The 24,624-nt window shown below is 53.0% G+C and overlaps 1 protein-coding gene across 2 annotated transcripts; it reads left to right on the forward strand.

The window, feature by feature from the left end:
• The first annotated feature begins 1,034 nt into the window (after positions 1–1,034).
• On the forward strand, positions 1,035–22,709 carry LOC121166725 (ubiquitin-like modifier-activating enzyme 1). 2 transcript variants are annotated; one of them, XM_040995983.1, is made up of 26 exons: positions 1,035–1,141; positions 8,539–8,655; positions 8,764–8,822; positions 8,910–9,078; positions 9,175–9,309; positions 10,248–10,354; positions 10,641–10,731; positions 10,845–10,977; positions 11,505–11,602; positions 11,699–11,845; positions 11,964–12,140; positions 12,268–12,372; positions 12,465–12,545; positions 12,875–13,030; positions 14,129–14,294; positions 14,459–14,655; positions 17,828–17,892; positions 18,103–18,298; positions 18,952–19,026; positions 19,159–19,348; positions 20,478–20,566; positions 20,841–20,933; positions 21,069–21,260; positions 21,876–21,977; positions 22,088–22,188; positions 22,372–22,709. In XM_040995983.1, exons 2-26 carry the CDS (start codon positions 8,539–8,541, stop codon positions 22,505–22,507), a joined length of 3,177 nt encoding a protein of 1,058 aa, XP_040851917.1. In that variant the 5' UTR covers positions 1,035–1,141; the 3' UTR covers positions 22,508–22,709. The 2 variants fall into 2 exon arrangements, with proteins under 2 accessions (XP_040851917.1, XP_040851918.1); XM_040995984.1 differs by lacking the exon at positions 1,035–1,141 and adding an exon at positions 4,023–4,211.
• Positions 22,710–24,624: the final 1,915 nt, after the last annotated feature.

Consider the following 24,624-nt stretch of genomic DNA (forward strand, 5'->3'; position numbering starts at 1 on the left):
ACAAAGTCATATATACAGAGAGGAGGAGAGACAGAGAGGAAGATCTTCCATCCGATGATTCACTCCCCAAGTGGCCGCAACGGCTGGTGCTGCGCCAATCCAAAGCCGGGAACCAGGAACCTCTTCCGGGTCTCCCACGCGGGTGCAGGGTCCCAAAGCTTTGGGCCGTCCTTGACTGCTTTCCCAGGCCACAAGCAGGGAGCTGGATGGGAAGTGGAGCTGCCGGGATTAGAACCGGCGCCCATATAGGATCCTGGCGCATTCAAGGCGAGGACCTTAGCCACTAGGCCACGCCGCTGGGCCCTCAATGCATCCATATTTTTAAAAGTAAAGAAAAAAAAAGCAAGGATTCCCATCCTTAAGTCATGTACAACTAAACACCTTCCCTATCCTTAATTACACAATATAAATATGCACCTATGAGCATATCGATATTTATTGACATCATGCACACATTTGTTATCACATAGGAGTTGTAGTCTTTATTTCATATGCTTGTTTATATGATTTATATATATAGTCGCAGATATCTATTGTAACACATGTGTAAATGTGAGACGCTAATTTTTACTTATTTACTACGTTTACAGTCTACGGCTGACGCTGGAATGTCAGCAGCCTAGCTGGCTCCTGGGTCACATTTAAAATGTTAAATGGCCAAGCTTCCTTGGTTACCTGAGCCTCAATGTTGCCATCTGTAGGATGGATGTGTCTGACCAACCGGGGCACGTCAACGTTCCATTCTGTCTTCCCATCTCCTCAGAGCAGGGCTCTAGGACGTCCCCTATCCTGGGCTACATTTTTTTCATTCGCCGGGCGCTGATGCCCACCACGTGCACCAAGAACTAGTCAGGGAGGACTACCAACCCCAGCATGCCTCGCGCATCGGGGACGTACCACAGTCTGTGGGGGTATTTGGAAGCGAAAGCAGTGCCAGCCAGGCGGGAGTAGCGGCGCTCTCCCCTCTTGCAAGGCACGTGTGGTATGTCCCAGGCCCCGGGGCCCTCTAAGGCCCCGCGCTTCCGAGCTCCGCGCAAACTCTGGCTTCTCTAGTACAACCGGAGGTGGTTTTTTCTTCCGTTGCCCCGTGGCTTCAGCTCATCTCCAACAGGAAAAAGGAGGCTTCCGCCCGGCACAGGGGGTGAGCTGGAGCCCCGTGCCCCCAAGTTCCTGGACAGCATTTGAAGGCGGGTGCTCCCCTAACCCTCAACTTCGGGGCTCTCCTAAGGGGTGTCTGTGGAGCCTGTGGGCCCGGGGTGGCATTTCAAGGTGTCTGCTTTTGAGGGGACGTTTCTGAAATAGCGTTCGGGAAAGTCCCGGGTGGGAGTGGGAGCGAGTCTGCGTGCGGTCGGTGCTTTATGCAGGTAGTTGGGGGAGGGCGGCGGTTGGGGAGCCCCTCGGGGTCCGCGGCTGGCTCCCTCGGTCCGCGCAGCCTTGGGACCGTCGCCCAAGGGCAGACGGCAGGCTCGAGGTTCCTAGAGTTCGAGGTGGGATGTGGGCCGGGTTTGCTGGCTTTTCGGGACGGGCTGTGGTGACAGCGAGAGATGGACGGGACTAAGGCGGCGTTGTGGTGCCGAGGGTGGGCGCCTCAGGGCTTTGTGACTCTCTGGAGGAGTCCTCGTGCCGGGCCACTCGAGATTGGGAGTCTGGACACGCCGGGGCTCACGGCCCGGGAGGAGGACCCCTCCCGTTGGCGCTGCGAAACGAACAGCCTGTCAGGCTCTCGGTGAGGGGACGTCACAGCGGCGGGCCTCCTCCGGCCGCGGCTGGCTCTGTTATTCATGAGGAGGCGGAGCTGCGCTCGGAAAGCCAGGGCTTCCCTCGAGACTGATGCCCCGGACGCCGGGGCTGGAAATCATTGAAAAGGGGCTGGGTCCGCGTGCTTGAAGGGGTGTTTTGATTTTGCACGGGAAGCTGTCGTGTACTGATTGTTCGTGAGGTGAGCAGCGCCTCAAGTTCCCTATGGATTGGTGCATAATTCATGAGGGGAGTGGCTCCGTGCTCCCCCTCCCGCCCCGGCTCCATCCCTGCTCCGTCGGTGCGTAGCTTGCAGGCTGCAGGGTTTCAGTGGTGCATCTGGAGGCTGCACGACGCCGTGTGCATTGAACAGTCTAGAAGGCTCTGTCATACCAGGTTGCTGACGGAGGCTAGGAACTCAAATCCGTCCTCGCCCGTGGTGTGATGTTTGGTAAATCTGTGAGCCTTAAAAAAAAAAGGCCTCAGAATAATGACTAGCTTACACTCGTGGAGCCACTTTATTAGCCTAGTTAATCTCCACAACAAGCCTCGCAGCTAGGTTATTATTATCCCACTTCACAGATGAGAAAACTAGGGCACGGGAAGACACATTTGTCTAATGTTTTTTTTTTTTTAAAGATGTATTTATTTTTATTGGAAAGTCAGATATACAGAGAGGCGAGACAGAGAGAAAGATCTTCTGTCCGATGATTCACTCCCCAAGTAACCGCAACGGCCGGTGCTGCGCCGATCCGGAGCCAGGAACCAGGAGCTCTTCCGGGTCTCCCACGCGGGTGCCGGGTCCCAAGGCTTTGGGCCGTCCTCGACTGCTTTCCCAGGTCACAGGCAGGGAGCTGGATGGGAAGTGGAGTGGCCGGGATTAGAACCGGCACCCATATGGAATCCCGGCGCGTTCTAGGCGAGGACTTTAGCCGCTAGGCCACGCCGCCGGGCCCAACATTTGTCTAATGTTACATGGTCTGTGAGTGGCTAAGTCAGGATTAAAACTCCAATGATTCTACTTCCGGCGTCCGTGATCTTAGCAACGGAACCGTCATAATGGGTCCCCCACCCTATATAAGAGCGCTTCTCCCAGTGCTAGCCCCATACCGCTCAAGTATGTATCAAGCACCATTTTGAACTTTCTACATAGTTACTGATTGAAAAATCTGTGACAAGGTAAGTTACCGCTATCATCCCCTCTTCTAGCCGGGGGAACAGCAGCCCCCACTGACGATTCCTCTAGTAGCTGGGTATATATAGTTACGCATAACCGATTTTGTGCTTATTTAAACTTTTGGCCTGTTGTGTTTCTGTTTCTTAAGAAATTCAACAGAGCGTCGAGTCACCACTGTTCCTACTCGTTGGTTTTCATAAGCTCACATTTCATCTGTATGAGGTGGATTATTATTCCGATCTTAACGGTTCTGGAAACTGAGGAACCTGCCAAAGGCATATGTGTTTGCATTCGGATGCATTAAAGCAGCACTAGCTCCTAAGCACTTAGTTGGGAGGTGCTGCGGAGACATGGGGGATGGAGGAAGGGTCTACACTCCCCCTGGGGGCTCACGAACGGGAAGGCGTGGTTCTGTCACTTTCCATAGACTACCGTGATCCCTATTTGCTAGGCGGCGCCGTCTCGAGTGTTTCTGCTCAGCCAGCGTCATGCATAAGTCATGAAGTGGGTGGAACCTTTCTTGACCTCTCTGAATCTCTAGCTTGAGCTACTGCGGCAGTATTCATTATTCAGGAGCACAGGGAGTTAGTGCTCCCTGCGGTAGCCCAATTTAGATGCGGCAATTGGCAGGCCCGCCCCTTTTGTTCCAGCCCACTGGCCTTTCATGCATTATGCATGACTAAGAAGTAGCCTTGGTCTCCTTGGCTTCCGGGCTGCTGCAGGATCGTGCATTATTCATGAGCAGTGGGGCTGTGACTTCCTTGTTTTAACGGCTTTCTGGCTTCTGGGTGTTAGTCGGCCAGTCACTCGGCTTCATATTGCACTCATGATCGAAAGCATGGCCTTGAGGTCCTGTCTGGGTTTCTGTTGCAGCTTGATGGCAGCACTTAAATCATCCTTCGTGTTCTGTAGGGCGTGGCCTACTTACCTGTTTCCCTAACGATCGCTACAGTAGCCACCAGGGGGAGCCATTTACTTTCTTACAGAATGGGTAATAACCTGCTTCGGAGCACTATACATGATTCATGAATGGGCGCGGCCCTCTTGCATCCGGGTTTCTGGGGGAGGAACCCAAGGTTTTGTTCCGGCCTTGGGCTCAGCAGCCGCCATCTTGTGTCGGCGACTGAGGTGAAGGAGGTAGCAGTGAAGAACAGAACCACTACGGCCAGGGGAGGAGGCGGCGGCGGCGGCGATTCTAGGCGGCCGAGGCGGTGGGGAGAAGGAGGAGGGTGGCGGCCGGGCTTGGCTTCGGCTCCTTGAGGAGTTGGCGGCGGCGCGACCCGGGGAACCGGCATTGGTAAAAAACAGCCTATCTCAGTGCAGGGGCAAGGGTTTGGGAAGGCATTAGAGCGGCATGAACCAGCACTGGGCTAGGCTGACGTCGGCGCGAGCCATGATGACTTTGGGCACTGAGGGTCGGGCTGGATGTGGTGGGATGTGTGAGGGAGGTGCCGATTATGCGGTGGGGAGTTAATTTTCGGGCTAGGACCACCTTACTCCCTTGGGCTTCCAGATCTAATCAACTCCGGGATCTGCATTTAGAGACTAGCGTCCAAGATCGGTAGTCAGGGACCCATCCCTGTCTCGATCCCTGCATTTCAGATCACAATTGCTGTACCTCCCTCATTCCCAAGGGAAACGCTGTGCTCAGCCTTGCTGTTCCGAGCCCCATGCTGTGGCATGCATTAAGGATCTTTTCCCCCCAAATCTCCCTTGCCGTGCCTGCTAGCGCTTCAGTGTTGCCGCCTTGGCTTGGGAGGGGCAAACTTAGCGATCAAGACCATACGGTCTGCATTTTTGAGAACCTTCTCTTAAGCATGTTCTTTCTGCACCTCTACCCCCCCAGCCTCAGACTCCGGGCTTGCATCCTCTGAAAGGCTGTTTGCTCCCAGCCTTCCTGTCAGAGACCCTCTCCCACGTCTCCCAGTGTTAGCATCCTCCATTGGGTCCGTGTCCGTGCCCCTCCCCCCACCCCTGCCGTTTCCCCCGCCGCTTCCCCAGCGTTCCTGTTTGCAAGCTCCTGTCTGCATCCATCTTTAGACTCCTTCCATTCCTAGAGTAAACCCTTAGAGGCTTTCTCCGATTGTAGGGGGTCTTCCTCCCCCTCAAGTCCCCACCTCCCCAGGTCTCAGCACCTTCCCCAGTAGTCTCTCTCCCCTCCCTCCACCCCCAGCAGGTATTCCCAGGGGCTAGACATGGGGGGGGGGGAGGAGGAGTGACAGACCGAGGGAGATACCTAATCCTCCAGCAAAGATGTCCCGTGGCCATCTGCTCTTGAATAGCCGGGAGTGGGCTCCTGGCTCTCCCTCCTCCCTCCCCTTCCCCGAGGACTCAGCTTGCTAGCTCAGCCCCGAACTGTGCATTACTTTCAGCTGTTCTTTCTCCAGCCGAAGGCTGCAGCTTCTTCTGTTAGAGGCTTTGCAAGGCTTGGCCGTTTGGCTTCGTAGGACCCTAAATGTCAGCTGGCAGAGGTCTGCTTTCTACCCCTCTCCCCCGCCCCGACCCTGCTAGGCTCCCCTTGAGTAGCAAAAAAAAAAAAAAAACCAAAACCATTCTTGGCTTCTGCTGTCAGCTTGTGCAGAGTCCCCGTGGAGCCACGCAACGCCACGCTGACTCGTGTGGCTTTCTTCAGGTTGGCGCTCTGCACTCAGCTTCTCCCCAGTGCAAGCCGCGGTACCTAGCCCAGTGTGTGCTCTCAGAGACAACACGGGCAGGTCCTTGTGCCCCCTTGGGGCTCCTGCCTTTGAGACCTGTCCTCCGGGATCTCTCCCAGCAGCCACCTGCGCTGCCTCCTGGCGCTCCACGTCACGGGTACTTCTTCCACTGCTCAAGGATTTCTGCTGGGGAATAACCTCTCCCTGCAGGCCCCAGCAGCTGCTCCAGGTGCAGCAATCGCCCACCCAGTCTCTGTGATGGCTTCTGTGAGGTCCACCTGCTTCCCTCCTCCCTCCTTGTCGCAGCCTCTGGAAGCCTCCACCACACCTTCTGCAGCCCCTCTCCCCTCAAGATCCTTTTTCCAGAGACCCAGTTGGAGCCTGGCTTGCCCGATTCCCCCTCTCTCGTATTCCCAAGGACTTCCCCGGGAAATTTGACAGGCCCCTCTACCTTAGCACCTCTCCTGGTCCTGTGGCCCCGGAGACCTCCTTCAGACCTACTCATGGGACTCTTCCCCACCCCCGCCCCCAAGCACTGCTGCTTTGGGGATGCAGTAAGTGGGGCTTGAAGATTAGTTTGATACCGTCCCCCCACCCCCGCCCCCGTGGAGAAGTTTTGCAGGTTACTTTCAGTCCCAGTTGAAAGCTTTAGCAAGCAATTCCCAGGATATGTGTCATTACAGGAGAAGGCTGAGCAAATGGGGTAAAGGATTGATTTAGGGCTTTGTTTCCTCTTTGCATGTGGGGGGGGATCTTTGGCAGGTTTTTTTTTTTCAGGGAAGGGGGGGTTGTTTTGCTTGCTCCCAGAGCCCTTCTACCTGCCTTGCTTCAGACAGGGCTGGTCCAGACATTTAGCATTGGGATCTACTTTGGAACCATTTACCTCAAAGCTGCCACTCGTGGCAGCCCAAGGTAAAAAGTTGCAGCCGCCTCAGAGTTCCCTGGCCCCTCCTCCTGTCTCAGGGAGTGAGGAGATGATGTGTCGTAGCAGTGATGAAGCGAGATCACAAAATGAGTAACGCAGACTGTTGCAGGTGCCTCCGCGAGAGCTCGTGTCCCCAGGTCACTGAGTTCTGACCACAGATCGTGGCTTCTTGAAGCCTCCCGGCAACCCCTTAAAGGACAGTGCGTTTGTCCCAGCTGTTAGACACAGTGGGGCTCAGAGACAGTGAGCCCCTTCGCCAGATGAGAATGCCAGTAAGTGGTGTATGCGTTGCTTTTGTTTCTCTGCTAACTCACCAAGACTCTTCCTGCCCAGGTGGGTTCTTTAGCATTGCCAGTGGGCCACCCGGCAGGCTTAGAGGCTCTAGCCAGCCTTCGCCCTCCCCTCGTGTCCCTTAGCTCTTAGGGTGGGCTCTGTGCTGAGTCCCGACTCCATTCACCCAGGAGGCATTCGACAAACTCCCTACCAGTTAGCTGCATGACTGTGTGAGCGCATAGCGTGCCCTGAGCCTTGGTTGGCCCGTTTGTGGTGTGTGCGTGAGGTCATGGAGTTCACATTTACCATCAGGATCAGACCAAAGCCTTGTCCCTGTGAAGGCTTGCCAGGCAGGATGCTCCTGCTAGATGGTAGGAAGCTCTTGTCCCTGGGATGAGTGCAAGGGAAAGGCAGGTGGAATCTGAGGTCCACTTGATGGCAGGTGTCAGCAGGGACTCAGTGTATGAGGACGTGTATGACCTGGAGGCTCAGGTATAAGCAGGCAAAGGCCCCATGCTCCGAGGCAAAGGGGTCCTGGTCCTGCTCTCTGACATCTGGATTGAGTCACACACACACACACCCATACCCATCACTACCACTGCCAGATTGTTGTTCTGTATCCGGGAGCTGGCAAGGGACCTTCAGCAGGTTACCTGAGAGGATGAGGCTTAGTGCGGTGAGGGGTGAGGGCTCTGACCCCTGGCTCACCAGAGTGAAAACTGTTGCCATTAAACGCTGTTAACAGCAGGAGGTAGCCTGCCTGAGCCTCTCAGTCGGCAGATCCTGGTCTGATGTCCCAGCTTAGCCACACTCTGGGAATTTTGGTCAGGTCACCCAGCGTGTCTGGATGCATTCTGGTTTTCCCCCTGCCTTGTGAGCTGGGAGCTATTCATGGTATTCCCAACCCCGCAGGGAGGACCTTGGGACAGAGTGAGACTGTTCAAGCACTCACCAGTGGCCTTAGTCTGTTTCACGGGCTGCAAGTGTACACAAGAGGTTGAAACTTTGTGTTTTCTTGTTTTTTGTTTTTTAATCTGAGCCCTGGTTTTCCTCTCAAAGTTGGGATTGGGCCTTGTAAAACTCCCCAAGCCCCTCTGGGGAGTGGATTTTCCCTATGCACGGTGTCTCTTGACATCATGCCAGCCTGGTGGATGCCCAGGCCTCATTTTCCTCTTGCACCCTGCTCCTCTCTCTTCCCCTGCCATCCATGGGATTGAGAGAGAGGAGAATGGCTGCTTATTACTGTTTGCCTACCCCCCTGGGCCAGGCTCCATAGTCTGTGTTTTTTTTCTCAATCCCATGGGAAAGGTAAGTGGTATTCTTTCTGACACACACACATGCACACATCCCATTTTACAGATGAAGAAACTGAGGCCCATAGCTTCCAAGGAATAGCCGGCTCAAGATTTGCAGCAGGATCTCTGTCCCCTGAACCCACACCCCTTTCCTGACTTCTCCCCCAATCCGTTCTCGTTACTCCCGTCATCCCGCAGGATCGGAGGAGTCTCTGCGTCATTACGCTGAGCTGGGGAGAGGCAGCTGGCTCAGTGGTGAGCTGCGTGGATCTGCCAGCCACGCCACCTGGGTTCAGACGTCACCTCTGACGGCTGAGTGACCTTGGGCAAGTCACCTCACCCATCTGCCTGTCTCCTCTTGTGTAAAATGGGGGTACAGGTGTTTTGAAGTCTTCCCCGCCCCACCCCTGCTCGCCATTGGCATCATCAGACCAAACGGTGTGCCCATGTGCTCACATCTGCCCTCTTTCCCTCCAGATGTCCAGCTCGCCGCTGTCCAAGAAACGTCGCGTGTCCGGGCCTGATCCAAAGCCGGGTTCTAACTGCTCCCCTTCCCAATCCGTGTTGTCCCAAGTGCCCTCGGTGCCAACCAACGTGAGTGTCTGCCCTCTCCTGGGGGAAAGACTGGCAGGATGGCGCCACTGTTTGTGCCTGGCTGCTGCAGCCCTTCCTGACCCCCTGTTTCCTCTCCCTCCCCCCCAGGGAATGGCGAGGAACGGCAACGAAGCAGATATCGATGAGGGCCTTTACTCCCGGCAACTGTGAGTGGGGCCAGGGCTGGGCCCAGCAGGGTGGGCGGGAGGCTTGGTGGGCCCGCCGCTGACCTGGAGTGCCCCTTCACCTGGCAGGTATGTGTTGGGCCATGATGCAATGAAGCGGCTCCAGACATCCAGTGTACTAGTTTCAGGCCTGCGAGGCCTGGGTGTGGAGATTGCAAAGAACATCATCCTTGGTGGAGTCAAGGCTGTGACCCTCCATGACCAGGGCACTGCCCAGTGGGCTGACCTCTCCTCGCAGGTACCTCTTCCCAGCCCATTTCCCTCCTGCTGCAATAGCAGTGCCACAGGCTGCCCCAGCCGCTCACACCTGCCTCCCAACTTGATCCCTTTGCAGTTCTACCTGCGGGAGGAGGACATTGGGAAAAACCGTGCTGAGGTGTCACAGCCCCGCCTTGCCGAGCTCAACAGCTACGTGCCCGTCAGTGCCTACACTGGACCCCTTGTTGAGGATTTCCTCAGTGGCTTCCAGGTACAGCCTTCTCTGCCCTTTTCTTGGAGCCTGTCTTTGGGCTGCCGTACGTCATCACCACTTGCTTAGTGGCCTGACCCTGCATGCCAGGCTGCATGCTGTAGGAACCCAAAGGATGTGGGCAGGGTCAGATATCAATCGGACCCGGCCTTGGTGGAAAGAGGAAATGTGCATGTAGCTGGTATTGGGGGACCCCAGGGCCACTCTGCCCTGCATGGACCCTGGGCTCTTACTAATATGGTAAGAGCCTTAGTGTGTGGCTATTCATTTTCTTGTTTGTGGACTGAGCATGGAAGCCGTCCTCACCTCGCTGAGTTCTGGGGAAGGTTGAATAGCTGACACGTGCTATGAAGTATAGAGGTGTTGCTGAAAAAGTCCCATGATGCTTCGGGGTGACCCAGGGAGCCAGGGCAGGGCAGCTGAATCCTGATGGAGCAGTTGGTTCTGACCCTGCTGCCTCAGGATGGGCATATTGAGGCAGAGAGCAAAGTCTGAAAGAATGGGACTGAGCAGGCCTTGTCCTGGGAATCCGGAGCAGGTGGGTGTGGTAGGAGTGAGCTCAGACTCCGGCTGGAGCCAGTTTTACCCCGCCCGCCTCTCATGGGGCACCAGCAAGGCAAGGTTGTGGGCAGGCAGCAGTAGGTGTTTGTCAAACAAAATGAGTCAGCTGTTCTCCACACTCCATCCTCCTGGCTGCCTCTTCACCTTCCCCAGCCTTGTCTCGGGATTTGGGTTTCTCATTGCCAGGGCTCATCCTTGGGGAGTCTGACACACAGTATAGTCAGCATGTTGTGTTTGTAAGAGGACTGAAGCAGCGGAAAGTCTGGACAGCTTGACCTTGAGGCTGGCCCTTAGCCCTCCATTGTCCCCTTTCCACCCCCTAGGCTTTCCCCCATCCCAGGCCCCAAGCTTTAGTCTGAACCTCCCCATCTTGGCAGGTGGTTGTCCTCACTAACAGCCCCCTGGAGGACCAGTTGCGTGTGGGCGAGTTCTGTCACAGTCGTGGCATCAAGCTGGTAGTAGCAGACACAAGAGGCCTGTTTGGGTGAGTGCCACACCCGCCTGCCGCCTTTGTCCTTCACCTTTTCCAGGCCTAGGCCAAGATTCCCCCCACCCTGGCTCTCTGTGCCCTTGTCCCTCCCCTAGCCACCTGGGTTTTGGATTCTTTGCACTGCTGTGTCCCCCACGTGGCCTGAGTGCCAACCGATTCCTGCAGTAACTACAGCGGTGACGGACTGAGTTTGCTCAGCAAGTACTCACTGCATGTGGAGGGATACGTGGGTCCTATGGGCGGGGGAGCTGTGGGCCTGAGCCCCCGTTTTGCTCTATAGGCAACTCTTCTGTGACTTCGGAGAAGAGATGATCCTCACGGATTCCAATGGGGAACAGCCGCTTAGTGCCATGGTCTCTATGATCACCAAGGTGAGGAAATCAGGCTCTGGGGTTCCTGGCAGGGCAGCTGGGCAGTGGCTGCTCCACTTCTCTGCTCCTGGTACCCCGAGCCCACCTCTGAGGCCTACTTCTCCTTTAACTAGGACAACCCTGGTGTGGTTACCTGCCTGGATGAGGCCCGACACGGGTTTGAAAGTGGTGACTTTGTCTCCTTTTCGGAAGTACAGGGCATGACTGAGCTCAATGGAAATCAACTCATAGAGATCAAAGTCCTGGGTGAGCTGAGGCCATGGGGGAGCCATGGGGGAGTGAGCAGCTAGGCTCCTGGGCACTGGCCAGTGGGTCAAAGAGTGGGGAGGTGTGTGCCTGGGTTTCCAGGGAAGGGGGACACACACACACACATCCTGGGTGTGTGGGACCACCCACAGACAAAATTACCCAGTGTGGGCAGAGCTGATGTGGGGTGGGAGGGCTACTGTTAGCCTCAAAGCCTTTCTTAGGGGTGCTGGGTTCCTGGGAAGCTGAGCAATGGGGGACAAGGTCTCTGGCATATGACCAGGGCAGATTAGGAGCCGTCTGCATTTGAGCTGATTGGGTTAGGAAGCAGAGATGCAGGCTGACGTGGGATGTGAGTTGCATACGGGACAGATGAGATACTTTCTGATTCCCCTGTGGAACCCTGGATGGCAGAGATGGTTCTTGGGGTCTGAGCTGGGGAAAAACAAGTTGTATTTCTTAGCTTGCAGTTGTGGTAGGCTTTTAGGGAGGATGGGTAAGACTGACGGCTTCCCCATCTACCCCAGGTCCTTATACCTTTAGTATCTGCGACACCTCCAACTTTTCTGATTATATACGTGGAGGCATCGTCAGTCAAGTCAAAGTACCCAAGAAGATTGGCTTTGTGAGTGTGTTGCAGGGTGCTGGCTCGCTGCAGTTTCCCCTCTTGTGTCCCTCTCTTCTGGGTCTGATGCCCTGTCTGTCTCCAATCCCACCCCAGAAATCCCTGGCGGCTTCGCTGGCAGAGCCTGACTTTGTGGTGACGGATTTCGCCAAGTTCGCTCGCCCTGCCCAGCTCCACATTGGCTTCCAAGCCCTGCACAAGTTTTGTGCTCAGCATGGCCGACCACCCCGGCCCCGCAACGAGGTGGGTACAGGTTGGGGTGGAACCATGGCTTTAGCCTTTTAGCTCTCTCCTCTTCTCCTGGTGGTCTGACTATGACCTCTCTGTGAATTTTTTTAAATTAATTAATTAATTTTTGCAGGAGGATGCAGCACAGCTGGTGTCCCTGGCACAGGCTGTGAACGCTAAAGCTTCGTCGGCCGTGCAGCAGGATAACCTGGATACAGACCTTATCCGGAATCTGGCATATGTGGCAGCTGGGGATCTGGCACCCATCAATGCCTTCATTGGGGGCCTGGCTGCCCAGGAAGTCATGAAGGTGAGCCTGCGTGGGGAGGGAGAGGGTTGAGTGTGGACCAGGTGTTTTCCCTGGCACCACCACCTGTCCACCTGAGTGAGGCCCTAGCTAATGTCTGGTCACCTCCCCTCTCCTTCCCCATCCCCAGGCCTGCTCAGGGAAGTTTACACCCATCATGCAGTGGCTGTACTTTGATGCCCTTGAGTGTCTCCCTGAGGACAAAGAGGCCCTCACAGAGGATATGTGCCTCCCGGTAAGTGAGGAGGGCCTGTGGGGAAAGCGTCACTGGGGTCAGCTCAACGGGAGGTGGTCCCTCTCTGAACCACCACCCTTCATATTCTGCAGCGCCAAAACCGCTATGATGGACAGGTGGCTGTATTTGGGTCAGACCTGCAAGAGAAGCTGGGCAGGCAGAAGTACTTCCTGGTGAGTGAGCCCCTTGGACACTTGCTGCTTATGCGTCCCCTGGCCTCAGGCCAGCCCTGCTGGAGCCACCTCCTGTATCTCAGCAAGGAGGGCCTTTTTGTTCTTAGACCCACCTCACATCACTTTAAAGGAGAGGCTCATGTGTCTCTGTTCGCCTATCTGCTGCCTCCTTCCTCAAATGACTGTGGGTCTTGGGACTTAAAGATGTGGCACTAGAACCTCTTTCCCCTTCCCGCTGGCTCCAGGGGCAGTGAGGAGTGATGGGTGGTTTTGCTCCAACCTTCTATCACGCTGACTGGCTTGGCTGTCTCTTCTTGGCTCTTTCTCAGGTGGGTGCAGGGGCCATTGGCTGTGAGCTGCTCAAGAACTTTGCCATGATTGGCCTGGGCTGTGGGGAGAATGGAGAAATAATTGTCACAGACATGGACACCATTGAGAAATCGAATCTGAATCGACAGTTTCTGTTTCGGCCCTGGGACGTCACGGTGAGCACCATATGAACCAGGGTGGGGTTTTGTCATTTCTTTCTTTTGGCTCTACTTCCCCTCAGTTTCTCTTGCCATTCATTCAAGAAACTTCTGCCCTTCTGTTCTCCTTGACCTTTTCTCAGTGCTGGTTGTGGCAATGTGTTCAGGCCCTCCAAGACAGCTCTAAGTTTGAGTCACTAAAATTCACAGAACTCAGCATGTAATTGTATACAGACTGTAATTTGTTTTAGAAAAAGATTACTTATTTGGAAGGTGGAGTTAGAGAGAGGTCTTACATACACTGGTTCGCTCTCCAGATGGCTGCAATGGCTTGGGGCAGGGCCAGACTGAAGCCAAGAGCCTGCAACTCCAACTCCATCCACCCTAGATCTCCCATGTGGATGAGAGGTGCCCAAGCACTTGGATTGTTGTCTTCTGCTGCTTTCCCAGGTGCATTAGCAGAGAGCTGGATCGGAAGTAGAATGGCCAGGGCTTGAACCAGTGCTCCTATGGGATGCCAGTGTCACATATAGTGGCTTAACTTGCTATACCATGATAGCAGTCCCAAGGCTATTTATAGTGAATGGATACATACCAGTCCGCTATGGGAAGGGGTTCATGGAGTGAAGTCAGGTTCACTCTCCTAAGAAAGAGTCCTCTGCCAGCAGAGTTGCACAGGAGGACATGCTTAATTTTTTCCAGGAAGTGGTGTTAGGCGTTCGGCATGGGAGCCAGGAAAGGGTTCTGAACAAAGAGGGGCTTTGCAAAGATCCTGCTTGTCTGTGCGCCGTCATTCTAGTTTTTGTGATAGGATTTCTACTCCAACCCTGGGTGCGGTTAGTGGAAAGAACAATAGCTGTTGAGTAGAAAAAGAAGCAGTGTACACATCTGTTTTCCCTCTTTGCTGAATCGCAGCCCCATGTGCCACAGCCCCAGGTACATGGCCCTGTCACGGAGCTGTCTCTGGCTAAACCAGGGAGCTTCCTGAACTCGGTCTGATCTTCCCTAGCATGAGGAAACCAGTCCTCAGGAGGCCAGCTCTCTATAGACGTTTGTAGGGTGAAGGAACCAATAACTGAGTTCTGTTCCCCTATCTCTACCCGGGCCCCCCACTAGAAATTAAAGTCTGACACGGCTGCTGCAGCTGTGCATCAGATGAACCCACACATCCGGGTGATAAGCCACCAGAACCGTGTGGGTCCTGACACTGAACGCATCTATGACGACGATTTCTTCCAAACTCTGGATGGTGTGGCCAATGCCCTGGACAACGTGGATGCCCGTGAGTTGGGCGGTGGGTGAGGAGGTTGAGGACAAAACTGGGGTGTGTGTCTGTGTGCGTGTGTGTGCTAGGGAATTCTTATTATCTCTACCTATCTTACCTTTCTTTCCTGATACTGCTTTACCTGGCTCTCATGTTGTTGTCATTCCCTACCTCTCCCACAGGCATGTACATGGACCGCCGCTGTGTGTACTACCGGAAGCCGCTGCTTGAATCAGGCACCCTGGGCACCAAGGGCAATGTCCAGGTGGTGATCCCCTTCCTGACAGAGTCCTACAGCTCCAGCCAAGACCCACCTGAGAAGTCCATCCCCATCTGTACCCTGAAGAACTTCCCTAATGCCATTGAGCACACTCTGCAGGTGCGCAGCTGCGAGAGGAAGGGGACTAGGGGCAGCACCCGGATTGCCTCCCTGCCACAGTGCCTGGAGCACCCGCGTGGTGCATGCCCGAGTTTAAGCGGTGCTTTTCTTCAGACCGCCGCCACCTCGCCTCCACCCAGCTGCATGCACCACTTTTGGGGATGATTCATTATTCACTTTCATTTGTGATTTTTTTTTTCCCCCCTCTGGTTGCAGACAAGTGTGAGGAGTACAACAATGAATACCCAAGTTTAGCTGTGGTCAGGGATTTGCCATATTGTTGGCTTATATTCGTACTTTTGTTGATGTTGTCTCTCCTTTCCATTGGGGTGTGTCATGGCCATCTCAACACTTGACTCCCTGCTGCCTTTGTGTGCCTCTGCAAAAGGAAGATTTGTTCCTATGGAGCAGCTTGGCACTGTGACCTCTGGGGCCAGCTCATTGTTATATCAAGGAGGTCCCACAGCATTCCTGGCTTCTGCCCACTAGATGCATGCAGCAATGCCATAGTCTCTTGTTTGAAACAACTGAAAATGTCCCCAGGCAGGTGCCAAACATCTATTGGGAGGGAGGTGGTACAAATCATTCCCAATAGAGAACTGGTGTGTAACCAAAACAACCATACATTCATGCTGAACAAAATGTACCAGTCATTTCTCTTTTTAAAAAATTTATTTATTTCTATTGGAAAGACAGAATTACCCAGAATTGTCCATGTACTGGTTCATTCCGCAAATGGCTGCAGTGGCCAGAGCTGGACCAATCCAAAGCCAGGAACTTCCTCTGGGTCTTGCAGAGGCCCAAGGCTTTGGGCCGTCCTCGACTGCTTTCCCAGGCCACAAGCAGGGAGCTGGAAGGGAAGTGGGGCAGCCAGGACACAATTGGTACACATATAGGATGCAGTCCAGAGTCACAGAGAGAGAGGAGATACAGAAAGCTCTAACATCCACTGGTTTACTCCCTAAATGGCTACAATGGCCAGAACTGAGCCAGTCCAAAACTGGGATCTAGGAGCTTCTTCTGGCTGCCCCCATGGGTGCAGAGTCCCAAGGCCTTGGGCCATCCTCTGTTATTTTCCCAAGCCATCGGCAGGTGGAGGATTAGCCTAAAAAGTCACTGTGCCAGTGCCTCCACTTTTATTACCATCTTTTCTAGCAATTTGTCTTAAGACTCAGTCCATATTCCGCTGCATTTGGTCAAAATGAGTTAACAGTTGGCCTCTTAGGGTGACTGTGTGTGTGTGTGTGTGTGTGTGTGTAAAATGTGCATATGTGCTGGACAGTGTACATATCATTTAGCTAAAGCTTTACAAAGTAAGGTCTTAGGCGACCAAGACCTGATCCACAAAACAGAACCTAACCAAGCCGGCTTGGCATATTGAGGCAGTAAATAGGTTAAGCCATAGCTTGAGTACCTGCATACCCTAAGGAAGTGCCCGAGAGTGAATCCCTCCTCCACTTCCAATCCAGCTTCCTGTTGATGTGCCTGGGAGGCATCTGATGATGGTTCCTGCCACCTACACGGTTACCCAGATGGGTTTTCTTGATTTGGCCTGGCCCAGTTATCATTGGGACTTAGGGACTATGCCAACGTATGAGATATTTGTCTGTTCCTTTTAAATATCATTTTAATTAAAAAGAAATAGAACCCAAGAATTATTAGCTACTGACAGAATGATTCGTAGTGCAATGTTTGAGGCCAGTTTATTAAGAATGTTTAGGTAGTAGTATAGTATGAGAGTGGGAAGCAGTTGGGGAGGGGAAGGAAGAACCTATTCTATCTGGAAGCTTCCTTTGTGACCCTGTGGTTCTAGGGTGGCTGTGTGTGTGTGCAGCCACCACAGTCTCACTAGGCTGTATGGGACTTGAAATTCTTTGTACCTCCTATTCCTCCTCTGTCAAATTAGATCTGGAGCTAACAATAACATTTACCTCACAGGGTTATTGTAAAGGTTGCATTTACTGTTTAGGCTGGCATTGTTGTAACTCACTGTTACATATGTACTGTCAAAGATGGAAACAGAGCTGGGGGTGTTAGATGTCCTAAAGTCACAAAATGAAGTCCTGTATGGCAGAGCTGGAATTTGCACCTGGATCTCTACTGTCCAGACCTGTATACTCCAGACCAGCTCGCTGATGACGGCATTGACCCTCTTGGAAATTCTCAAGGACAGAGGCTCTGGCATGTGTTCTGTTGAAACTGCAGGGCCTGGATAGGGATCATTTGTGGTTTATGTTTGAATTTTTTTTTCATTTTTTAAAAAGATTTGCTTATTGGAAAACATTTATTATTTATTTATTGGCAGAGAGAAAGATCTTGCATCACTAGTTCACTCTTCAAAAAGCCGCAGTGCCCAGAGCTAGGTCACTCCAAAGCCAGGAGCTTCTTCTGGGTCTCCCACAGGGGAACAGGGGTGCAGGGACTTGGGCCATCCTCTGCTGCCTTTCCAGGCTACCAACAGAAAGCTGGATGGGAAGTGGAGCAGCCAAGACACAAACCAGCACACATGTGGGATGCTGGCACTTGCAGGGAGAGGATTAACTTGCTGTACCATCGTGCTGGCCCTGAATTTTTTTTTTTTTAATTTATTTTGTAATACCTCTCTTCCAATGTGTGTTATCAAGGCATAATGTACCTAGAGTGAGGTACACAGAAATTAAGAGAAAATTTGGGGGCCAACATTGCAACATAATAAAGTATGCTGCCAGTTACAATGCCACAATCCCATGTGGATGTTGTTTCAGTCTGCTCTGTTTTCAATCCATTTCTCTGCTAATATACCTGGGAAAGCAGATGAAGATGGCCCAAGTGCTTGGGTGCTTGTACCCACGTGGGAGACTTGGATGAGGCTCCTGGCTTCAGCCTAACCCAACTCACCCCTGGCAGCCGTCTGGGGAATCAACCAGCAGATGAAGGGTCTCGCTCTTCCTTTCTTGTCAGTCTCTGTAACTGTTCCTTTCAAGTAACTACATCTTCCCCCCCACACACCCCCAAATAAATACATCTTTAAAAGGGTTCAACATTTTTGGAGCAGTGGTTTAGGGGCTCTTGTGCAGTTGGTTACTTTGTTACTGCACTGATTGCGTCTGAAACCCCAGGTTGTTACTTGTTAGCTTTCTTTTTCCTTTTTTTTTTTTTTTTCATCCCATTTTAATCTATGCTCTGTCTGCAGTGGGCTCGGGATGAATTTGAAGGCCTCTTCAAGCAGCCAGCAGAAAATGTCAACCAGTACCTCACGTGAGTCAATCAGATGCGTTCTCGCTGTCTTCCGGGGCCTGCCACCTCTGCCTTCAGTACCAACCATGCTTTTCCATCAAGGCAGCAAATGCTTGGGCTTCCTGCTGTTCAGTGGTCACAGCTAGCTTTCTATGGGGAAGGTTGGGTTTGTCCCAGAGTGTACTTCATTCCCCCCCTCACACCTTTTGCCCTCCCTTTGCTTCCTGATAGAGACCCCAAGTTTGTGGATCGGACATTGCGGCTGGCGGGTACTCAGCCATTGGAGGTGCTGGAGGCTGTGCAGCGGAGCCTGGTGCTGCAACGACCACAGAACTGGGCAGACTGTGTGACCTGGGCCTGCCACCATTGGCACACCCAGTACTCTAACAATATCCGGCAGCTGTTGCACAACTTCCCTCCCGACCAGGTATTGCCTGCTTGCTGGCTCCCTTTAGCAGACTGTATCCCCCCTGCAGACTCATGGGTCTGCCTGAGGCGTGGGAATCTCAGAAGAGCCTTTAAACCTGGCCTATTTTTTTCTCATTCCTGCTCCTTGGAGCCAGAGACTCCATGTCTGTTTCCCTTCCCTATGGAATGGTTTGGGTCATATGTGTCCAACTCCCAGTCAGCCCTGTAGGGTTTATGGGTAAGAATTAATAGAGTCAAGAGCACAGAAATCATTGTGGGTTCGAATCCTAGCTTCACCTGAGCTTGGACAAGTTGCACAACTTATGCCTACACTTCTGCTTGCTCATCTCTGAAGTAGAAAGAATAGGGGTTGGCTGTAATGATTAGCTGTTGGGTTAGTACAATGCCTGGTCAATCTCAAGAGTCCATTAAATTGACTGTGATAAAGTGGGGGGAGGGGCCAGGACCTGATAGTGGTCCCTGGTTTTGCCTAGCTTGGGAACTTCATCGATGGATCCCTGCAATTTAGGGCTTTGGTGACTGATGCCTCTTTCTAGTGCCCTGCCAGGGATAGTGTGGTGGGGCACATCCAGGGCCAAGGCAAGGAGTCTGGTTTGATAGAGAGGCCTCCACTCTCTGGTCTTGTTCCTCAAAAGTGTCTCTGTTGCTTAGCTCACAAGTTCGGGAGCGCCCTTCTGGTCTGGGCCTAAACGTTGTCCTCACCCACTCACCTTCGATGTTAGCAACGTAAGTCTACTCCCTGGGGGTCCCCTGGGTTCAGGTGGAGGGTGGATGTCTGGGAAGGTGGAGGTGGTTGCACACTGTGGATCTGCACCACTCACAGTCCCTCCCCCACTCCCCTGTCCTCCTCCTTCCCAGCCCCTGCACCTGGATTATGTGATGGCTGCTGCCAACCTGTTTGCCCAAACCTATGGGCTGGCAGGCTCTCAGGACCGAGCTGCCGTGGCCGTACTGCTGCAGTCTGTACAGGTCCCCGAATTTACTCCCAAGTCTGGAGTCAAGATCCACGTTTCTGACCAAGAGCTGCAGAGTGCCAATGCCTCTGTTGGTGAGGGTGCCTGGCTACTTGGCCAGGAGTCGCCGCCCATGTGTGTTCCGTCCTAGCCCATCTTCCCCCACCAGTCCTCTGCTCCTGGCTCTGTGACCACCCCTCCACCTGCCGGCTGACCCACACCTTGCTTCCTTCCAGCCTGCCCTCCTGTTTTACAGGAAGAAGGTCAATTGAGTGCAAATGAACCTCCCACCTTCTCCTACCCTGGCTGCCCTCAGGAGAAAGAGCTGTTTGTTTACTCTGGGTGGACCAGCCTTGGTTTAGTTCTGCTTTTCTTTCCTGATCTTTTCATCTAGGGGGTGTGATCCACCCTCAGGTCCTCTCCTCCCTCCTTATCTGCCTTACCTCCCTTTCCACGCCTCCTGCCCTTGGGTTTCCCACTCCTCCTGTCCTTGGGTTTCCCGGTGTGTGCCTTCAGCCTGTTATGGTAGTTTACTGGTTGCTGATCTACACACAAGGGTACCTTCAAAAGTACCCTGGAAAGTAAAATGAAAAGAGAAGCATATTTTGGTGTAAAAAGTTGTGAAATCCTACTTTTTCACATTAAGCGTTTTCACACCTGTAGCCCTTTAACTCCCCTACCTTGCCCTTTTCGTCCCCCATCCATTTCCATGCTCCCATCTTCCTATGGAAATGGCGAGTCCTTCATGTTCCTCTGTGTGTGTCTTCTGGTTTTTCTCTTTGTGTATTTTCTCTCACCTCTCATGCTCATGTATACTCTCATCCCCTTCCCCTTTTTGTACCTTCTCTGCCTCCCTCTCTGTATCCCTCCTGTGTGTGCACATCTATGTTTTCTTACAACTTACTTTCCATGGATCTTTTCCATCCCCTGCTTTCCTATGGTTAGTCTGCCGTGTCTTCCCAGATCTCTGTGCCCCCTGATGTTTACATTTCCCTCTTCATTGTCTTTAGAGATTCCTCTTAATGCCCTCTGCTTCTTTCTGACTTGCCCTAATTTGCACTCTTTTTCCCGCTCCACTTTTCCCCTTTGCCCCATCGACACCCTGTCACTCCTTTGCAAATCCTGTATTGCCTTTTTGCCTTGTGCCCCACCCTGGGCTCCAGTTTCCACCTGAGACCCTGTCCCGGAGCCGACAGGCTGATGGTGTCCCCTCTCTTCATGCAGATGATAGTCGTCTAGAGGAACTTAAGGCAACGTTGCCCAGTCCCGACAAGCTCCGTGGATTCAAGATGTACCCCATTGATTTTGAGAAGGTGCTGGGTGGGGGACCCTGGGAAGGGCAAATGGGTGAGCTGAGCACGGACAGGTGGGAGAAAACAAGTGTCTGAGGGTCTGGAGCCAGCCCCCAAGCCTTGGTGGAGATCAGGCCACAGGACCTGCCTCATGGCTCTCAATGAGTAGGTGTTCCGAGCTATGACTTTGTAAGCTAGGGGAATCTAAGCAGGATATTGTGCTAGAAAATACCCATGTTCCCAGGGGGAAACTAGGAAACCTTTTTCTCATTTTCTGTCTTCCCATTCACACCAGGATGATGATAGAAACTTTCATATGGATTTCATTGTGGCTGCTTCCAACCTCCGAGCCGAAAACTATGATATTCCCCCTGCAGACAGGCACAAGGTGAGGGGAATCTAGATCTGGTGTCCCCCACGCCCTGCTCAGGCTTGACATGCCCTCATTCAGGGCCTCGTGTTGACCCTGAGCCTCCTGCAGCTACATTACCTCCCACTTTCCTGGTCCCCTCCCATCCCACAGAGCAAACTGATTGCAGGGAAGATCATCCCAGCCATTGCCACGACCACAGCAGCTGTCGTTGGCCTTGTGTGTCTGGAGCTGTACAAGGTAGTACAGGGGCACCGACACCTCGAATCCTACAAGAATGGTTTCCTTAACTTGGCCCTGCCCTTTTTCGGTTTTTCTGAACCGCTGGCTGCACCACGTCACCAGGTATGGGCTTACGGCAGCAGCCGAGTTTCTGGGTGGGGTGTGTCTGTAGGGCTGGCTCTGGTTCACATCATATGCTGTCACCAGGTGACAGTTTCTGTTGATGCATACGTACTCCTTTTGTATGTGCCTTGTCATTCATTTACTGATCAGGTTGTTTGAGTATTTGACCTGTACTAAGCACCAGTGTGATTCTGCCCGTAAGGAACTCATTAAAAATGAGATGCTTGAATGTGCCCTGGGAGAATATTTATAACTGTACAGTAATAGTAGTCAATATCTATTGGATGCTTTGTATGTTGTTCACTTGGCTTGCTTCCTTTATTCTATCAAATATTTGTGCCGCACCTTCTCTGTGCAGATGGGTAATAAAAAGTTGATAGAGCAGAGTGAGTGAGTGAGAGCATCAGGCAGGTGGGAGATGAGAAGAAAACAAGATCGCAGTGGCTTGAGAGCCTCTTAGACCTAAGGGCTTCGGTGCTCAGAGTGTGAAGGAGACCAGGAGGATTAGAACAAGAGTTGGGATCTGCTGTAACATGCATGCCGAAGTGGGGAGTGGGAGCCACACAGGCGGCTGGGCCATCTCAGCCCCATTCCTACTGTAACCTTGTCCCACAGTACTATAACCAAGAATGGACACTGTGGGATCGCTTCGAGGTTCAGGGACTGCAACCCAATGGTGAGGAGATGACTCTCAAACAATTCCTTGACTATTTTAAGGTAAGGCCCCCTTCCTCACTCATCCGCATCTGGTGAGCTAGGTCTGCAGGTGACTGGCTGGCCTCTTCATTCCCATAACCCTGCTGTCACCTGTCTTATAACTCTTCCAGACAGAGCACAAATTGGAGATCACCATGCTGTCGCAGGGTGTATCCATGCTCTATTCCTTCTTCATGCCAGCGGCGAAGCTCAAGGAACGGTTGGACCAGCCGTGAGTTGGTTGCAGGGAATGCTAGGGAGGCTTTGTGTGTGTGGGTTGGGACATTTCAACTTGCGGCTATCTGTGTTTTGTCTCTCACCTCCTGTGCCCCTCACTGCCTGCCCACCCACCCACCCACCCCTGCTTCCTGTCCTGCCATCTGCCTCTCTGACCCCACTCCCTACCCCTCCTCAGGATGACAGAGATTGTAAGCCGCGTGTCAAAGCGAAAGCTGGGCCGCCATGTGAGAGCGCTGGTGCTTGAGCTGTGCTGTAACGACGAGAGCGGCGAGGACGTCGAAGTCCCCTATGTCCGATACACCATCCGCTAACCTTCGTCTGCTCTTTTAGGCCGGCCCGACAACCTGTTCCCGATCCCTTTCAACCCCGGGTTCCCAGTTGGCCTCCGGCAGTGGCCCACCTAGCCAGGCCTGGTGTTCCTTTGTCATCCCCTACCTATCCCGAACCCTTCTTGCCACTGCTTTTTACCTTGTTTGGAACCTGAATCCTAATAAAAAAAAAAATTAACCCATACGTGGCCTGCCCTGCTGGTTCCAGGGAGGACAGAGGTTTCATGGCGCTGAGTGATTCAGAGGGTCATCCAAAACACTGAGCTCTCCTTCTCCCGGTGCCAATTTCCTGGGGATTGCTACTTCTGCCAGCCCTTTCTGCTTAGGAGGAGGTGAAGGCACTGGGGAGGCTGGAGTGAGCAGGTCCCTGGGCCCACATGACGCTGATTCTTCAGTTGGGCACCTGTCCTGCCTCCTCTATACTCTGACTTCCTCCTCAGGGAGGAGAGCTGTGGGGACAAGGCTGCCAGGTGGACTGAGACCTTATGTCCTTGTGGATATCCATTCGTAGCAGGTCCTGGTTGCCGGCATTGGATATGCCTGTGATGCTGTTTAGTGTCCCTTCTTGGTGGGGGTGAGGTGGAGGGGAGGCTTCTGCTAACTCCCAGTGCCTTGAGGCATCCCCGGCAGTTTTTCTTAACAGTATTCAGCTGAGCACATTGTTAGAGGAAAGGCCCTTTGCTGCCTCAATTGGGCCTCTTGGCTCCTGGACTGTGTGTACTTACTGCATTTGCGACTGGATCCTCAGGCTTTTTGCCATGAATAAGAGAGCTGGTTAAGGGGGTTGTGGGGATGTGCATCAGCTATAGTGGGAGACATACCCCATCACCCATGAGAACTGGAGAGCTGCCCTTGCCCAGCCTTGGCTTAGGCTCAGCACCCGAGGCAGTTCACAGTACCGATCTGGCTGGCCACTTCGATATCTTTTCCTTCCTCCCTGGCTTCTAGCACCCAAGGATGTTAGGTGTACCTCTGCTTCTTAACCTAGCAAGACAGCAGTTTCTGGTCCTACCCCTCAGTGCCCCTTACTCCACTCACTCCTGAGATTCAGGATTATTCAGGATTTATTACTTCCTTGGCCTGTTCTGCTTGGGTAACGTCATCCTACCATAGTTCCAACATATTCCATACCAGGACATGGAGGACGAAAGCCCCCTCTGGTTCCTGTTTAGTAATGATACCAGCTGTCTTAGGTGTAGACATTGTACCTCCACAGCACTTTTCCATTATTGTTGTTCCATAGCTCTGCCCACTGACTCCACCATTACAGCCACCGAGGCTTGCCCAGACTTTTCTGTGCCCCCTTTCTCCTCTATTCCAACACTCACAGATACTCTAGATAACTTCCTCACTGGGTCCTCTTTTTCCTCACTGTGTTCTCTTTTTGTTTCACCACCACAGCACTCAGACGGCACCTTTCACTTAAAACAAAAAAACAAAAAGATTTAATGGGGCCTACTGCAATGACTCAATTGGTCAGTCCTCCTGCAAGTGCCAGCATCCCCTGTTCTTGTCCTGGCTGCTCCACTTCCCATCCAGCTCCCTGCTTGTGGCCTGGAAAAGCAGTAGAGGACAGCCCAAAGCCTTGGGACCCTGCACCCATGTGGGAGACGTGGAAGAAGCTCCTGGGTTCGGATCAGCTTCGTTCCAACCATTGCTGTCATTTGGGGAGTGAACCAGCGGATGGAAGATCTTTGTCTCTCTGTATAAATTTGCCTTTCCAATAAAAGAATAAATTGTAGAGATTTACTTACCTAACTTGAAGGAGCTACAGATGAGAGAGATCTATATAGCTGGTTCACTCCCCATATGGCCACTATGACCAGAGCTCGGCCAGTCCGAACCCAACAGCCAGGAACTTCCTATGGGTCTCCCATGTGAGTGCAGGGTCCTGATGCTTTGACCCCCCACCTGTTGCTCCCTTTCAAGGCCAGCAGCAGGGAGCTGGACCAAGAAGTTGGGCGACTAAGGCCAGAACCAGTTCCCATGTGGGATACATGTACCATCAGAGGATTTTTCTGCTACACCACCATGCTGCCCTTCTCTTCCCCCCACACTCCTCCATTTCACTGTATTTGTAGCCTGATAGCCACTTCCAT

Source organism: Ochotona curzoniae, unplaced genomic scaffold (assembly GCF_017591425.1).
Source record: "Ochotona curzoniae isolate NIBS_2020 unplaced genomic scaffold, NIBS_Ocur_1.0 patch216, whole genome shotgun sequence".
NCBI classification, from domain to species: domain Eukaryota; kingdom Metazoa; phylum Chordata; class Mammalia; order Lagomorpha; family Ochotonidae; genus Ochotona; species Ochotona curzoniae.

Excerpts from the sequence above, each read along its gene's own strand:
- LOC121166725 (XM_040995983.1), top strand. The coding sequence starts at position 8,539 with ATGTCCAGCTCGCCGCTGTCCAAGAAACGTCGCGTGTCCGGGCCTGAT. Across the intron at positions 12,141-12,267 it reads CTGCCCAGGAAGTCATGAAG|GCCTGCTCAGGGAAGTTTAC; the intron begins GTGAGCCTGCGT and ends CCCCATCCCCAG. Across the intron at positions 21,261-21,875 it reads TGGCTGCACCACGTCACCAG|TACTATAACCAAGAATGGAC; the intron begins GTATGGGCTTAC and ends CTTGTCCCACAG.